Source organism: Rhea americana, unplaced genomic scaffold, assembly GCF_003343005.1.
Source record: "Rhea americana isolate MKP2758 unplaced genomic scaffold, rheAme1 scaffold_283, whole genome shotgun sequence".
Classification (NCBI taxonomy): Eukaryota; Metazoa; Chordata; class Aves; order Rheiformes; family Rheidae; genus Rhea; species Rhea americana.
In genome coordinates this window covers 66795-83850 of record NW_028186405.1, presented here as the reverse complement: position 1 = coordinate 83850, position 17056 = coordinate 66795, and the positions used below count along the sequence as shown (strand labels likewise).

The 17056-nt window shown below is 38.1% G+C and overlaps 2 protein-coding genes across 6 annotated transcripts in view; one reads left to right on the top strand and one right to left on the bottom strand.

Moving 5' to 3' along the window:
* Window positions 1-1500, bottom strand: part of METTL25 (methyltransferase like 25) — a 59198-nt gene extending 57698 nt beyond the window's left edge. For 4 of the 5 annotated variants that reach the window (XM_085308811.1, XM_085308812.1, XM_085308815.1 and 1 more), the window contains exon 1: window positions 1057-1500. In XM_085308811.1, the coding sequence (XP_085164937.1) occupies window positions 1057-1315 (259 nt within the window). In that variant the 5' untranslated portion in view covers window positions 1316-1500. Of the gene's footprint in view, window positions 1-190; window positions 270-1056 lie in introns of those variants that run through there. The other variant, XM_085308814.1, reaches the window with a different exon arrangement.
* Window positions 1341-7879, top strand: CCDC59 (coiled-coil domain containing 59). Its single transcript, XM_085308816.1, has 4 exons — window positions 1341-1565; window positions 2305-2527; window positions 5431-5530; window positions 7613-7879. The coding sequence occupies exons 1-4, from the start codon at window positions 1445-1447 to the stop codon at window positions 7772-7774; spliced, it is 606 nt and encodes a 201-aa protein (XP_085164942.1). The 5' UTR covers window positions 1341-1444; the 3' UTR covers window positions 7775-7879.
* Window positions 7880-17056: the final 9177 nt, after the last annotated feature.

Genomic DNA, 17056 nt, shown 5'->3' with positions numbered 1-17056 from the left:
CATTACATTCAACATGCCTTTCTGTCTTACATTCTCTCATGTAGCATTCAGTGCTATGCAAGAGCTTTCTACACTCCACAAGCTTTGGCACGATGCAGGTTATTTTTCTCAGAAAAAATCTTTGTCAAAGATTTTACCCTCACTTTGAAAGTAATCTCCTTGCTGGGACTCAGGCCCCCAAACAACATACCTTTCAGATGCTTCATCTTCATTTCTGCACTCTGCCTAAAAGCGTATTACTGGTATGTTTCCCTTTTACTTATAGTAAATTCAGTAATAGTTTCGTAGCTGGCCTCCTCCTGAGTTACTTGAAAACCACAAAAAATATGAAGTGGTTCTTAAATAGCTCATCAGAAATAAAACAGCTGTTTTCCTTTGCCAGACACTGATTATTGCAGATATATAGCCAAGTGGTTTTAAGCCTTTTCCAGCTGTCCTCTGTATTTCCATAGTTTCAACATTTGGAGGACTTTTAACTGTTACATCTTTCCACTCATACCGGCTCCGGTTCATTTTATTTCTGTTCTTTGGAAATTAGTAAGAGCRAGTGAGCCTGGCAGCTTTTGTTTTGTGTGTTCTCACTGAACAGGAGGCACTGTATAAAATCAGACTGTCACCACAACTAGCACTCATGAGAGCCTCTTATAATGTAATGTCTCCTACCCCTGCTACATTTCATCTGAATCACGACTGTTCCAGATCTATTCTGTTAACCTGGAAAAGAAGTTGAGTGCTCTGACACATACAAGAAAGCACAAACGGCTTAAGTGAAAAAAGATTAATGGGACGACAACATGGAAAGGGCTGGGGAAAAGCAGGTGGTTAAGATCTCGATAAAAGTGGCTCAGTGAACTGGTGTGAAACTGGTTCGTCTCTAGGCACTGTCAACACTCCTCTCCGCTCCCCCCAAAATGGCGCTCATAGGCAGCGAAAAAGCCTCACGCCTCCAACTCCCACAACGCCCAAAATGGCGGCTCGCGGTATGTCGGCGACGCGCCCGGCCCCGCCCCCGCCCCTTCGCCCCGCCCCCAGGCTCCTCGCCCCGCCCCGACTCACCCCACTGCGCCGCCGCGGCGCCGGCGGCCTCCGCCAGGGGGCGCCGCAGCGCCAGCGGCCCGGCCCCGCCCAGCGCCTCCAGGACCGCCTCGGGGCGCAGCGCCACGAGCCGCTCCCAGAGGCCGCGCGTGTAGAACTCCACGGTGTGGGCGCGGCACAGCGGCAGGGCGCGCGCCAGGAACCGCGCCACGCGCCGCAGCCCCGCGGCCGCCGCCGCCGGCGCCACCTGCGGCGGCAGGGCCCCGCGCGGGCGCGACATGGCAGCGCGGCGCTCGGCTCGTGACGCCTGCCGGCCGCCGCGCCGGGGAGAGGCGGGCGAGTCGAGCGCCGAGTCGAGGCGGGGCCGTGGCGCGGCGTGGTGACGTCTCGTCGCGCGACGGCGGCGGGGATGGCGGCGGCGCGGCAGGGCAGGCCGGGCCCGCCGGCGGGGAGCACGGCCCGGGGCCGCCGCACCAAGCGGCCCTGGAGGCCCGTGTCGCTCCGCGGCGCCTTGGGGAGCGTCCAGGAGGGTGAGCGCGGGGGCGAGGAGGGCTCGGTGACGGAGGGCAGCCGGGCCGTCGGGGTGTGGAGCGCGAATTGTTCGAGTCACTCGTCTGAGACAGTTCTGGTCTTAAAGCTGTCTACGAGTTACACAGAACATAGAAGGGAAGCTTAAAACATGGATACGCTACAAGAAGAAATTACATGTTTATGTTAAAGATAGAGATCATAATTTCAGCAAATGTACTAAAAATGTGTTTGACAACAATTTCTGTAGTCACCCCAGTGCCCGAGTAAGCTTAATTACTCAGAAAAAAAAAAAAATCTGTTGTGCAAAGCATACTCAACTGCTAATAAATGGCTGTATAGCCTGTGAGCCTGAAACCACCATTACCTGGTATCTGCTTTAAAACTAAATACTACTGTGTAGCATGCTTTTTAAATTGTAGAAAGCTTTTCCTGGATAGATGTAAGAAGAAGATATTTAGGAATAAAAATAATATTTTTTTGAAAAGATGCARTGGCATCTGCACCAGCTACAATGGTGCAGTAGGGATCAGATTTATATCAATGTTCTTCCTTGAGTTATTGATTGGTGCTTGTTAAAATTAACAAAAGTAGCTGGTTGCTCTGTTTTGGGGAAAAAGCTAGCAAAAGTAGCTGCTTACTCTCTTCTGGGAAGAAAGTGTATGGGAAATGGTCCTAACTTAATGTGTTTCGTACTACTTTAGTGCTTGTGTATTTAACTCCCCTTTCCAATGTTTTCAGGACAAGGATTTGCATTTCAGAGGAAACRGAAGATCCAAAGAGAATACAGAAAACTATTAAAAAGAGAAAGAAAGATTGGGACGCAACTGGATAGTCAGTTTACTGATACTTATCCAGAACACTTGAAACATCTCTACCTAGCTGAAGAAGAGAAGCTTAAGAAAAGGCGCAAGGCTACAAATGACTCAGTTTTGTCAGAAGAAAAACTTAATAAAGCAGTAGAGTAAGTCTTTAAAATAAATCTCCAGAAACAAATAATTATTCTCATTGTTAAAAAAATATATTTTAGGTCTTGCATTTTACATGAACTTGAGTATGGTGATACACTTTACTGAAAAATGCCATGAAGCCTTAAATGTTCTTTTTTATTATTGTTAGAAAATATAAAGATGTAGCTTTGTTCTATTTGCGTCATAAATAGAAGGCAAAAATTGACGATAGTGTTAATACACAGAAATAATATAAAAATTGTCTTTACTGTTGGGCTTCAAGGATAGGGTTCATAAGAACAGTAACTGTTGGCCAAATTCTTACCATATAATACTAAGCTTACAAAGGTAAAAGTCTCCATTTAAGTTCAGGCAGTGCTCTCCTGAGTCTGCAGAGAAGTTTACTACTATATGTGCTCTAACAGGTTAGTTTCTTAACTTAAGAGAAAAATGAATAAGGCCAAACTAAACAATTTCAAATCTGCCCGTTCTCTTATTAGAGTTTGTATAGTGGTAGTTTTAAGAGTGGTTGGTTTGTTTGAAGTTGGATTATTTTTAAAATGAGATTTTCTTGAATTTGATAGTATTGTTAACTAATATAATCCAAACTCAAATTGCATCGAAGTTTCATTTATTTTTCCTATATTGATATAGAAAATAAATATGTTTTTTTTAAAGAAAAAACGCTATTGGTAATGTGCTTTTTGGACCTATAAATATGTACATGGCCAGAAGTTAACCTCTGAATTGGTTCTCAGTTTGTTCTAGTTTAATTACATGTTTTAGGAAGCGTTTTTACATTGTTTTTCCTTTCCTGATTTTATAAGTCTTCTTCATATTGCACTTTTTTCTTGCTAGAATGAGCAATAATGTCTGCAGCTATCCTTTTGTTATATGGCTGGTTTGGGAGCRATTTTATCTTAAAGCTTTTAACAAATGTAAAGGAGGATAAGGATTACCTTTACCTAAGGCAGTGAAGTGTTCTTGATCAAAGTCTTAATCCAAAATAATAGAAATGTCATAATATTTTGATAGTCTAAATGTGGGAATCAATTCTGTAGACTTAGGAGAGAACTTTCAGTATTCTATTATATGGGATGGAAAAGGTTCCTAGTTTACATGTGAACCCAGCAGCATTTGAATCTAATCAAGTTAAGCATTTCCTTGTGGAGGAAGGAAAAGTACTCTTTAATTTTCTTTTTTAATAAGTAGTCTAATGTCTTCGTATCACACTTTGTGTAAATAGGGGAAAAACATGTAACGGTATAAAGATAGACTGCTTGTAATCTAACACTTTTTTCTAACATTAGTATCATGAAATTCTGTAGAATTATATGGAATTTCTGTATGTTTGCAAGTCAGAAGTAAAAAATTTCGGACAGAGTAAAAGTAATGCTATGATTTTTGTGCTTCAGTGAACTTAATACACTCATAAGAGGTTTTCCTAAGAGGGGGAATGGGTGGGTAGGCAGACAATCCAAAGAGCAGAGGAAGGATAGTCCAAAGGACTACTCTTGTCACTAGCACAGAATAAATCAAAAGACAGAAAGTGACTCAGGCAGAAGTGTTATTTCTATTTTATTGTTTGTGTGTGTACAGAACATTACTAGTCRTAATTACCACAGTTGTCACTCCTGACTAGTGACAAAACCAAATAATTAGTCCTAAGTTGAAATTCTTGATACTATAACTTTAACATAATATAAATTCCTGTGACAGGAGAGTTAAGTTAACCTCAGTTTGCTTTTTGTTGAATGCTGGAGGAATTTCTATCTTAGTTTTCTTGACTTACAGACTAGCAAAAAGTGATTTTGTAGAAAGAAAGATTTCCTCTTTATGGCAGTGTTTTAAAACACTGTTTTAATATGGCAATTGAGATAACGTCTGGTTGCCTCTACTACAAGGATTGCCTTTAGTATTTGAATTTCAAGGTGTGTCTGTCTCTAAACTTTGCTGGGAAACATGCTTGAAGTTGAGGGGAGAGAGAGTCAAATCCAAGCCCTGCACTGGAAGAAAGGTAGACTATTGTCTAGAACTGACTTTATTTGTGAGGTTGTCTGAAATAGGACTGGTGTTTTTCTTTAAGGAAAGGATTTTTGTTTTGCTTAAATTATGGCAATTGATTGTGATTATAAACCAAAATTAATAATTCTGCCTATTTGTGATTGCTAATCGGTGAAGTGCAGTGGTACCTGGAGTCTTTAGATAGACTTTATTGTTCTATGAAATAAGTCATTGTCCTGTAAAATAAAATTTCACTTAAGTAATTTCATTTTTACTGTATGTCACCATTTAAGTAATTTCTCACTGGAGCAGATCACCTGAGTGGATGAGCTATTACACAGTATTGCCACAAGATGGAGTTCAGAATTAGACAAAGATTTTTTTGTTTGTTTTTTCCAGAATAGAGTGATATTTCTAAATGAAGGCATGAACATATCTCTTCACTTTTTTCTCTGATTGCCTACCAGAGATTTCCTAGATAATTATGACTAGTTTCCCACTTTGAAGTGTGAATAATGGAGAAATTAGAACTTGTTTTAGCAGCTGTTGTTTAAAAAACTAGCAGTATTTATATTTTCAAGTGTGAGCTGTATTTGTGAATGCACTGCTTATGTAATGCCTTTATCGTGAATCTGAAAAAGAAATAGGCAGCCAAAATAATCCACTYAAAGTAGTGGTGACCGAGAATGTCAGACAAACATCTTGCTTTTYCTGCTAAATGTTATTATGCATGAGTATCATCTAAGATTAGTGCAGGTAGGCATCCATCCAGTTTAGAAGGAGGAGTCTTCTCACCTGCATAATCTATAAATCTTAAAAGACTGTACTCTGAATCTGCAATAGCAAAGGGATACATGATTAAGTGTGCTTACTGATATTTTGTATGCAAAGTATGTGTACTTTTTAATTATAGGCCAGTTACGACTGAAAGGAAGTTTAAGAAGAAGACATCCAATCAGAAGGCAAAAGAGGAGTATGAGAAAATAAAAGCTGAACGTGCCAGGAAGAAAGAGGTAAATTTTAAACGGGGATCTTTGACTGTAGGCAAAGGCTAAAATAATACCATTTTTATCCATCCATTTGGACAGAGAAGGGACTATGTGAGGGGAGCATGAGTATTGATATTTTTTCATTGTCTTTCAAACTGAGAATAATACTTAGACATGCAAGTGTTCAAAGTTATTCTCTTGGTTTTCACAGTACTATTTGTCTTGTAGTTGCTCTTAGTGGGATTTTTATTACATCAGTTGCTTCATTGAGAGTACTTAGACCTGGATATGCATATCCTAGTGAATTATACTAGATTTCTTAAATATTGAGAGTTTAGATTTTAAACATTAGATGCAGGTAGTGCTAAAGGAAGCAATTGCTGTAACCAGCTTATTTAGAGAAAGCAGAAACAAACAAAAGCCCAGAAAGACTGCAAGGACTTTTCTCTGAAGCAGCTCATAAGGAGTGTTGTGCTTGGAGTGTTGAGGGGGTAGTATTTGCCTTATTCAAGATATTTAGACCAGAACAAACAGCGGCTAAGTTGGAATAACAGTGATCGTTTATATGGAATATGATGATTCCATATATGGATCATTATATATTATTCTGATATGATAATTGCGTGCTTTCTTGGCAAGCGTTGCATTCACTCTTGCTTGCAGAAAAGAAATAAGCTTAAAAGCTTAAAGAATGTTTCTGGCCTCTGACCGTATTAGTAGAGGTGAGAAAAAGTAAAGCAAAGGCAACGAATACCTAACTAAGAAGACTATTCTTGCTTTGAGTAAGCATTTAGTTGGTAGATTAAATAGGCATTGTTACAAGAGTACATCAAATAAGAGTAAAAATTATTAGATAGGGACTGATATTCCAAATTTAACAAAATAGAATGAATGGTATTAATCATTTTTAAAGCAAAATATGTGAAGCATTCTGGACAGGGAGATGTAGTCTCTGCAGGTTTGTGTTGTTCCCAAGCAACCTCTTAGATTTTTAAAGATTTTTTTTGACTTAAGGCAAGTTAATTTTATATTCCTACCTTACAGAGCATTCTTACTAATTTTTATATGTCACAGAGGCTATGCCACAGGAAACAAAAATAYACTTAATAAATTACCATCTCTTTGGATATTCTGCAAAAAATMTGCCTTTTTGGTCAGCATGGCACTGTGTTTCAAAGAATACGCTTTATGAGAAGAAATCATTAGAATGAACTGAAGCAACCCTTCAGTCTTATCGAAATATGCAAGTTACAACAAATGAAACATGGTGTAAGTGAAGCAAGATAGTTCGTTTTCTCATCATGAATGTTTGCTCAAATTACTGAAATTACARTACAGGAGAAGGGGGTAAAAGCTACTTGATAAAACTGAACATAATATCAGGATGATTGTATAGATTGTGAGTGCTTCCAGTAATGTTTTGGTTGTATATGTGCTCTGTCCTGAAGAGGTTAGATTTGTACAACTGAAAATTCAGTTAGTTTTTTTTATTTATTTATTTTTTAATCGTATTGAAGACAGCAGTGTGTGTTGCTTTGAAGGGGACAGGTCATAGACAGTCTGGTCTTAGGTTGTCCATACATAATGTTGCTTGTGATGTCCAGGCATCACAAACCTGGCCTATCTCCGAAGCTGTTACCTGAGATATGTCCCACATTCATTTGCCAGTACCATGCAGGTTTCTCCAGTCTCCTAGCACATCTTGAGTTGCAGGATGTTTATGTGGCAGCAGCTGAATCATGTTTGTTCTTGCACTTAAGAGTAGAAGGTGGAAAATTTTTGGTACTTTTTCATTTAAGGAAGAAAAAAAACTCAGCTCATTTTGCAGAAAAAGCCATGCATTCTAAAGTGACAGACKTCATGGTAGCATGTTCACTAAGGAAAACATGACCGTTTTCTTGAAGCTTTGGGCAAAATAATGTGTGTTTTGATTGCAGTGTGCCCTGGAAGAGAGTCAGAACTAAGCTTTTAAGAATGATTGTGTTCCTTGTATTAGTACAATACCTAGTTGCCAATATTTTCACAAAAAAAATCATATTGCTTATCTAACAACTTGTCAGATGTAGAAGGTTTTTAATTATTTTGACATAATCACCTCTATTTCAGGAAGCTGAAAAAAGAAAACAACAAAGAGAAGAAGCTCAACGGTTGTACAAGCAAAAGAAAMTAGAAGCTTATAAAATATTGAGTAAGAAGACCAAAAAAGGACAGCCAAATCTAAACTTGCAAGTGGAATTTCTTCTTCAGAAGATACAACAAAATACATAAACCTCTGCACACACCTTATGTTAGCAATGAACTAATTGCATGTTTTTTGTTGCATATGGATATTTTATTAAATGACTTTTATTAAATAATATCTTTACACTTCTATATGACTTTTGTGATTATTCAGTCTGTCATTATCATCAGTTTTGTATGGGAGGATGTTCACCCTGAAGATATTTATTCTTTGCTGAGATGAAGTGAAGTCTTGTGCTTGAGAATAAATAATCTTCATTTCCAAAAATAAATTCTACTAGCTGTGTGCTTTCATGGATTCCAAATTGGAACACTTGTTTGGGTTGACTAGAATGGTTTTTGTGCCAGTATCCTGAAGCTTTTTACAGCTCACCTTTTTATACTTCTGATTTCTAGGCTTTGCAGCTTTGCTGTGATCTCATTTAGGAGAGTATTAACAAAAAAAGTGGAAGCTTTTCTTGAAGTGGGCATATGCATGATTCTTGGAGAGAAAGTAAAGGGTACATAAATTTGATTAATCCTTTAATTATTCATGCTGCCCAAAACACTATTGTAGTTTTCCTTCTATGTTTCTCTGATAATTGCTGTAATTGGCAATGTTGATTAGCTCTGAGATGAAACATTAAAGAGCAGAAACTTGTGAAGTATTCAAAGTGGTATGAATTTTGTTGGGACACTTTTGTCTGTTTTTTTTAAAAAAGGGATATGTCTTCTACTGGTAAAGGCAAGTTCTGGAGTGCACAGTCTGTTATATTTCTGCTCATTCTAGCCTATTAGCTTTTTATTGAAAAATGCAGACTACAATTATTTGTAACTATTATTTTTTTTTATCAGTAGTGCACAAGATTTAAAATGTWAAGATTAGTGTGACTTTTGTGAAAGACATCCAGTGTGAATTTCTGGTAGAAGTTCCATCATTTTATGTTTGCATGCATCTGCTAGCCTAAAGGATGTTAAAAGATCACATAGATAAGAAAAYAATTAACATGAATATTCAGAGAACTTTTCAAGGTGACAACTCTCAATCTACTGTCGGTTCAGTTGTAATTATTGGGCAGGTAGCATCATCTGCCATGATGTCAGCTGTCTGTTTTTACAGAAAAAACTTCAGAAAGCCACAAGTCTTAGATTGGTAATTGTCCATTCAGAATTAAAGGTGTTACAGTAGATACTAGTATACTGTCTATATACYACTGCCTTTTTTAGATATGTTTATCTGTAAAGCGTTTGAGATAAAGCTTGTGATGCCTTTGAAATCCAAAAAAATCTTTTCTTGTGTTAAACTGAATGAAAACTTCACTGTTAAAACATTGGAATGCCATATGTTTGATTCTTGATAGAGAATTGGGTAGGTAATTGGATACCGGAAGTAAATAAYTTCCTTTTTTATGGCTTGTAACATAATTTTACGGTAGAAGTTATTTTGCAAATGGACACAAAATGTATGTATCATATAACCAATTAGCACTAGTAATTCACTCAAGTGATTTAATGGCTTTCTATCACTCCTTAGTGATGAGATGTTTCAATTGTCTAGTAGAAAAGAAAAGGGATTCTGTTATCTTTTCAAGAAATCACCTTTTTTTGAGTGGGATGTCTTTTTGTTTTAGAATATTGAAAGAAAGGRTATGTGGTGTCTGTTCTGTGGTATTGCTCACTTAAAATTTAGTCTTACCTAGTTCTAACTTTAATTATTGCCCTTTTATTCAGTCTTTTTATTCCTTGTTCTTGTTGATGGTTAATATGGAACAGACTATCTGATTTTCCTGAAGTGGCACGTGAAAATGCCATCCTTCCCCCCCACCCCCGGTGCTTAAGGTAATCTGATCAGGTAAAGGACTTGATCAAAAACCAGTATGGAGTCTGCATATAGCCTCATCATTGCTCATTTCAAGGAAGGGGAAGAAAGGGAGTACCTATCATATCCCAATCACTTCCTTCCTACCATAGCTCTATTTAATGAGAAGAAAGAAGGGGCTATTATTAAGCCCTGCTTCTCACAGGTCTTTATTTGAGACATTTTTTCCATCAGAAGCTAGTTCTTGATATAGCAGTCCTAAAAAGGAGGAGAAAAAAAAGTTAAGATTATGTATTCCCACATGCTATACTGTGCTGATAACCATGAAGTAGCAGCCCAGGACAGTAATAGTTAGATGTTAAGTGCAGTTCAGTGCTTCAGCTACTTCTTTAGCCTGCAGTACTGTACTGTCAAGCTCCTTAAATTAATTTGATAGCACTGAAAGACAGAGATAAAGCAGTAATAACGTTGGCTCAAGGTCATGAAGGCAGAGCAGAGACTTGAACCTTTGTTTTACCAGGTAGCACTGTAACAGCTGACCCACCCATCTCTTTTTGGAGAAATGGACTGAAAAGAGAGGAGAAGGAGCTAAAGTGAGTGAGTGTTTGTTTGTTTTAGTCTGATGTTTATTAGAAAAATGGTCCAAGAACAAATATATGACCTTATGGAGGATGCCTGTAAAAAGTACTGCTTTCAATTATGTCCCTTTAATTTGGGACAGTGTGAGTCCCTCCAGCAGCTAGGCTCAGACACCCAGTCCACGCAATAGCTAGCCCTGAATCTTCAATCTCCCCAGTTGCTGGCTCCTGGAGGTATGAGCCCTTGAGATCCCCAGCCCCTACTCTAGTGGCTGGTACRATCTCCTTCCGTCTTCCCCTCAACACACAGTGTGGATGGACCCCTCCAGCAGCTGACCTTGGACTTGGAGTCCATCCAGTAGCTGGTCCTGGCTTCCTGCTGTTTGAGGTGTCTCACCTCATAATTTTGCACACAAATGTGTCTCAGCTGACTTCCAGACCCTATGGTCTCCCCAGCAGTCAGCTGGGACTCCCTGGTCCCTCTGGTGGGCAACTCCCCTGAGATCTCACCCTTAGGGACCCACATGCACCCCTGGCTCCCAGGTCACCTTACCTACTTGCCAGCACAAATACCTGGATGTCTGCCAGCAATTGCAGACCSTTGCTCMCTCCAGCTGTGGCACCACATGCATATGATTCCTCTCACCCACGGCCCCAGCCAGCTGCTGGCACTCAGACCTTCACATGCACATGAGAGGGGGAGTTCTTCACTTACAAAAACACTTAGAAAGGCATTTAAAGACAAGATAGGGTAGATGCTGCTGGTTAGGTGCAGGGCATGGCCAGATGACTCTACTGACCAGCCTCTTTTACACATGTCCGGTCCCCTTTTTACCACCATATCTCTCAAATTTCTCATATTTGTTCCTCCCCAAACCACCTCAGTCCCTTCATTTCTTTGCCTCCTGTTCCTTCTCTAAGCACCTTGCATCCATAAATCTTGCACAATCCCAAACTGGATGCATGTAACATCCTGTAATGTGTCCTGCACCTGGGGCGGTGGCACTGCCCCAGCCCCAGCAGCCGAAATGGTGCTCTGGAAGGCCCATTGCCTCACTGTGCTGGGTGTCCTGGGGGGGTCAGAGGGCTGATTTACTTTGTTTGCATCTGGGTTACTGGAAACCAGCAGTCAAAAGTAACAGCAGRCTACTGATAACTGGTCCTTTTATGTTATATTAGCAGATGGTTGGTTTTGCCAATTATAGGAGACCTCTGGAGATTAATAGTTGGTGTATAACCTTTCTTTTTAGGTCTTGTTCTCATATTTAATGTGATCATAGTGGCTAAACCTTTTCATCCTAAGCACAAGTCAGTGGCTAAAAATTTTTAGTGGTAATTGTGACCTGTATCATAAAATCATACAGCTGGTGGTTTTAGCAGGGAAGGAAAGTCAGAACTGCATAGAAAGGGAATCCTCTGGTGACTCAGAAGTGACTTCAGACAAAATGCTAAAGATGATAGAAACCACAAAATGGATAAGAATAAGAACAGTGGTTCTGTTGTTACATAGAGGATTTCACTTTCRAGTAGCTGTCATTAATGATTTGAGAAGCAGTGAACAAATAAAAACATTAGGGAACACAGGTATCTGCATTGGGAACCGTGGATGTTGATTCTTCTRTAGCACCCATGAACAGCACAAGTGTTCAGAAATATAGCATCCAAAGGTGCTTCAGGAGGGTGGCTGTGAGRTGGTCTCTGTGCCTTGAAGAATTAACTCCCGGGAAGCTCTCAAAAGTAAGAGTATGGTGCAGTACGGTCTTGGGTTTGCCATATGATATTGATGCACTTTGTCATTGTCTCTATGCTTTTACTTTAAAAGATGTCAAGGAGCTACAAGTGTGTTAAGTATTATTGATRTGTGTTTTAGAGGTCACAGGTTTGCATCTGATGACCCTCCTGATGACCAAACTGAAAGATGTTCTGAGACATGAAAGTAGAAACAAGTAGAAGTAGAAACAAGAATCAGAGAATCCCTGAAATGCTTTTTGAGAAACTGGTGTAAGAATGCGAATGTATCATTCAAATTCTAATGTTCATAAGGTTTTCTGTAGGCAATGGGAATATTATCAAGGGGCAAATAATCTCATCTGAAGAGAAATCATGTGTATCTCTCTTAGCCATGCATATCTATCCATGGGGAGCCAGTGGTGATTAGTTCCAGCTTTCAGACTCTAGAGCTAGGTGAGGTGAATCCCATTCTGTATCAAGAAGCTTCTGCAAGGGGCATTTGGGAACAAAGTTTTGATTAGAAGCTGGTGATTTGCAGTGTAGATCTATTGAGATCTAGACACAGAATAAAGAATGATTTTCAAGCAGCAGAGTAGTGAAACAGCCCTGAATTAAGCACACTTGGCCACAAAAGGACAGTGTATTGTGTTCCCCTGCTCCCTTTGAACGGGCAGCTTACTCTGTTGGCTTCATTAATACTAGCTAATATCTCTCAGTTGGACTCCAGAATTTTTTTAGTTAAGCAGTAATAATTTACTGCAAGGATGATGATGATGATGATGACGACGATGATGATGATGATTTAGTTCCTTATGCCCTATAATAAAACAGTGGGACCTAAATTAAGCTCCAATAGCAGATGGATATGTCCTACAATTGCTCATGTCATTCTCATCTAAAACTCTGATATGAAACAGGAAATCATTCTCCTCCTTTTTAACATCGAGAGGGCTAAAACTGTAATGTAATATGCAATTTGTTTTAGGTCAGCAACCTCTCTAGCTGCCCTTAGGCTCAGAGTGCCTTAAGGAMACCCAGGTGATTAAATCTGCACAGTAATAGCATAATGCTGGACTGTAATAAGGCCTTCAAGTTTTGTCATTCGGTTACTAATATTTATGATTTATTTCTTTTGTCTTCCAGTTAAGTTAGACCAAATATACAGTGAAATGAATAAATATACTTTTTTTTTTTTTTTTTTCAGAATAAATAGAATCTAAGTTGAATATTTATGATGGATTTTGGGGGTTGCTTTTAGTTTCAAGGACAAGTTCTGATTTTGTATGTAGAATCATATCCCAGACTAGTCAGACTGGCACTGTTGAATGTTCCTTCACCAAGAATTCTATATACCAATTTTATTTTGTAATTAAAACAGCCTGCAGCCTAGTATAATTTGCACTACCTATCTACACCTGTTTTTCTTTTACTCCCTTCCACCAAGGCCGCTGTTTTTTTGTTCAGGATTTTCCAGAGAGGAATAAAAATTATATAAACTCCACAGATGGCTGTCTCATGGGCAGGAAATTCTTCAGGTGTCAACATTTCAGATTTACTGCACACGTAAAAACTCTGCATTCAGTGCTTGTGCAGTGTGTTTGATTTGGCTTGGACTCATGAGATTTACAGCAGATTATAGATTTACAACTGATCTGCACATATATAGAACATCTGAAGCTTCAAGAAATTTAACTGCATATTTACACATACAGTACAAAACTGATTTGTTCAGCATCTCTGACATTTGGCAGGGCTGCACTCAAGATGGCACCCACCCTGTGGGTATTCAAAAGTTACGTGGAAATGTTAGATCCTCAGACTTCAGAAAACATAACTGGATAGAAAATGCCCACAGTCACCAAATATTACATAATATTACAAATATTACATAAAGGAAAGCCATGTTTATTATTCAGAATTATACTTCATTTTTGCTTCAGTGTCCCTTTTCAGTTTGCATCTCATTTTCTAATGACTGCTAGAAAATTGCAACTTTCTGCACTTAGATGATTAGGATCATGGAGCAAATATCTGCTAGAGACAGGGCTGCTGCTCTCAGATAGAAAGCTGTAGTATGTTGTATTTTATATTCCACTATAATTATTAATGTGCTTTTTTGTCATTTCAGATAAATATGTTTTAATATAATTTTGAGTAAAGCACATACATTACATTCTGCAAAGGCAATTTAGTAAAAGCTTTCTTACGCTGTTTTTTGTCTCTCTTTAAGTTCTTCTGGAAAAAATACAGTTTTAAAAAGCATAAATTCATGTTGTATCATTGTTTCTACTGTTTTTCCTCCTTTTATTACTTTTTCATATTTATTATTTTTAAGATATATAGTATAAATAAAACTGGTACCTTAGGGGAAAAATAGTACTCGAATTTAATAAGGTTGACAACCTTTTATTTTAAAATTCTCTGTTATGTATTAAAAATACCTTTACTGGCTGATAAACCAATACAAATTCTAATATCAATTCATTCAAACTATGATTTTAATAATTGTCATATAGATGTCAACATGTTGAATTGCACTGAAGATTTGGAAACACAAAGCAATATTTCATATGCACTGTGCTCAAGATTAAAGCAAAGGAAAAGAGTTAATAAATTGCACATTCATATCTATATCTTTAAGCACTGGTCAGATTTTCAGGAAGAGCCAAACTTGCAGCAACATCTTCTGATGGTCATTTTTCATTTTAAAACTATGTCTTGTTTTTGGTGCTAGAGATTTCTGTTATCAGTATTATTTCTAAATCAATTCTATATACCAGGTTGTGGTAATTCATTCTCTGGACCTGAAAGTATATGAGCTGTTGCTCCTTGATCCTTTTTTACAGCGTTGCTCTCTGAAGGCAATCCGTTCTTTAATGCACAGAGATGTTGTGTGGAGACACACTGATAAATTGCCCCTGCACTAAGAGCAATAAATCATGCCCAAAATAGCAACCTTTTTGCATTTAAGAAACATTTGCTTTGGAAGTGCACAGTGAGGAAACAACACGGTGACAACATACATAGGAAGATCAACCTTCTGCATATCTATCTTACCTCCATAGTACTGAAAGTTCTCCAATTTTTAGCTGTGTAGCGGGGGAAGAGAGCTCTTCCCTTCTACCTCTTCATTTTGGCATCTCTACTCAAAATGACAGCACCCAGGAATAGACTTAATCTTAAATCAATGGGGCGCACGCTTAAAGTTAATCATATACAGTAAGATAAAGTAAAAAAAAAAAATAAATAAATAAAAGGAAAACACAAGGTCACCTAGTCCATCCTCTGACCTCTTGTATTTTTTTTCTCAAGTTTGAACCTGAGTATCCTGATTAATATTTCCCTCTGGCATGGTCCTTGTCATTCATTTTACTACACCTGACCCCGACTGCACCGTCAAAGCAAATGGGCAGTTACGTGACGGTATCCAGCAGGCACAGCCAGGCTCAACACTAAGAGCATTACCAAGGATACTACGTTGAAAGCTTTCTAAAACACCACATATTTGAGTGCGTTGTCAGTAGCTGTTAGAATTAAGTACATTTCCTGAGGGAATGCTGGGCACGTATTGGTAGTAAATAGAAAGCAGGAGGAATTTTTCACAGAAGTTGTAATTTTGAAATAAATTCTGAACATTGCATATGCCTTCAATCGTCACACTTAGTGAAATCCTAAGGTTATTTGAGTAGGAGGTAGATCTACTTTTAATACTCTGTAAATGATAAAAATGAAAAGATTGTTACCAACTTCGTGGATTCTGAAAGGTAGAGATGTTTTTCAAAAATTATATACAGGCACAACTTCACAGTAGCATCCTTAAATTTTTTTTGGTTTTAACTTCCTGAAGTTTCCAGGGCTGTATTTGTAAACTCCTCTAAGTCATTSTCTTCCTCGGTTTTGGAGCTAGATTCACAAAACAAAAATATGGTTATAGTGAGAAATATGCCTACCGGTCAGTTTGGATTAGATCTTTCTCAAAACATTGCAGTCTCCTAAAAATTATGAACTTGATACAAAAATGATTGAGAGTCTTTGGTCTGTGCTATATCAAATGTCAGAGCAGATGATTGTCRTAGGACTTCCAGGTCTGCAACCCACGAATCACTCTGTAACATTTGTGATATTATTCCTACTCCACAAAAATCGAATTCTGTGCTGAAGACTATAATGTTTTTCATCAGTAACAGTTATAAATTAATTAGAGACTGAAAATCTTTTCATTGTCTTTTAATTTCATTGCCTTTTATTTTCAGTGCTGTACTAATACCTAGTAAACAGGTTTTTGCAGATAGCAACAGGGCTATTGAATATGAAGCAAAATTTTTTATGGGTGACTTTGGACACACAAGCTAAGGACAATAAAAGTAAGGGGAGATCAGAAATTTTCCACTTCTCTGACCAATGTGAAGGAAAAGATCATGTTCCTCTTCCTGGCTTGGGATGGATATGTTCCCCTAAACTACTTTTTTTTTTTTTTTTTTTTTTTTTTTTTGCCTGCCCCAAATAATTCACGTTTCCCCCCTTACATACAACATTTTAATATGGCATCACTTTAAGTCAACTGAAATATTTTTATTGATTCCTTTGGAAGAGGCAGCCAGACATGGACAACCCTGCTGTGCGACTGTCAAATGAAAGGTCAGCCCAAACACATGTAGAGAGGGTTGGTCTACACAAAACCCCTGGTTTTCACTCACTTACTAATTCTGCAAATATTTTCCTCGAGAGTTGAAACTTCCTATGCTAAGGTTTCAACTCTAAGGCAATTTTATTTTTACAAGTTAAACAAAATCCCTGTAACTAGATGCTGGCTATTCCTCATTCATAGTAAGTGTGGCACAGCTCAATAATATTATGGTATTCAAATCTCAGACTCAGAATTATTAGATGTGTGTATGTATATATGTATCTATACATAATAATAATATTTATATATAAATAAGTATGTATATTACTTGCTTTTGTCACATTCTACCAAATGACAATTTTAAAATTGGTAGCAACAGAAAATAAAATAAAAGGTAGCTAGGAAGAGGGCAGTAGAAGAGGAAAGAATGGACTTCTCTTTTTAATCTAGTGTCTGAATCTTCAAATTTGTCCAAACATCCATTGCAATCGATGTTAAATTTAGATCTATGTTCAGATTTTGAACCTCCAAATTTGGGAGAACTTAGAGCTAGGGATTCCTCACGCCTTGTTTTT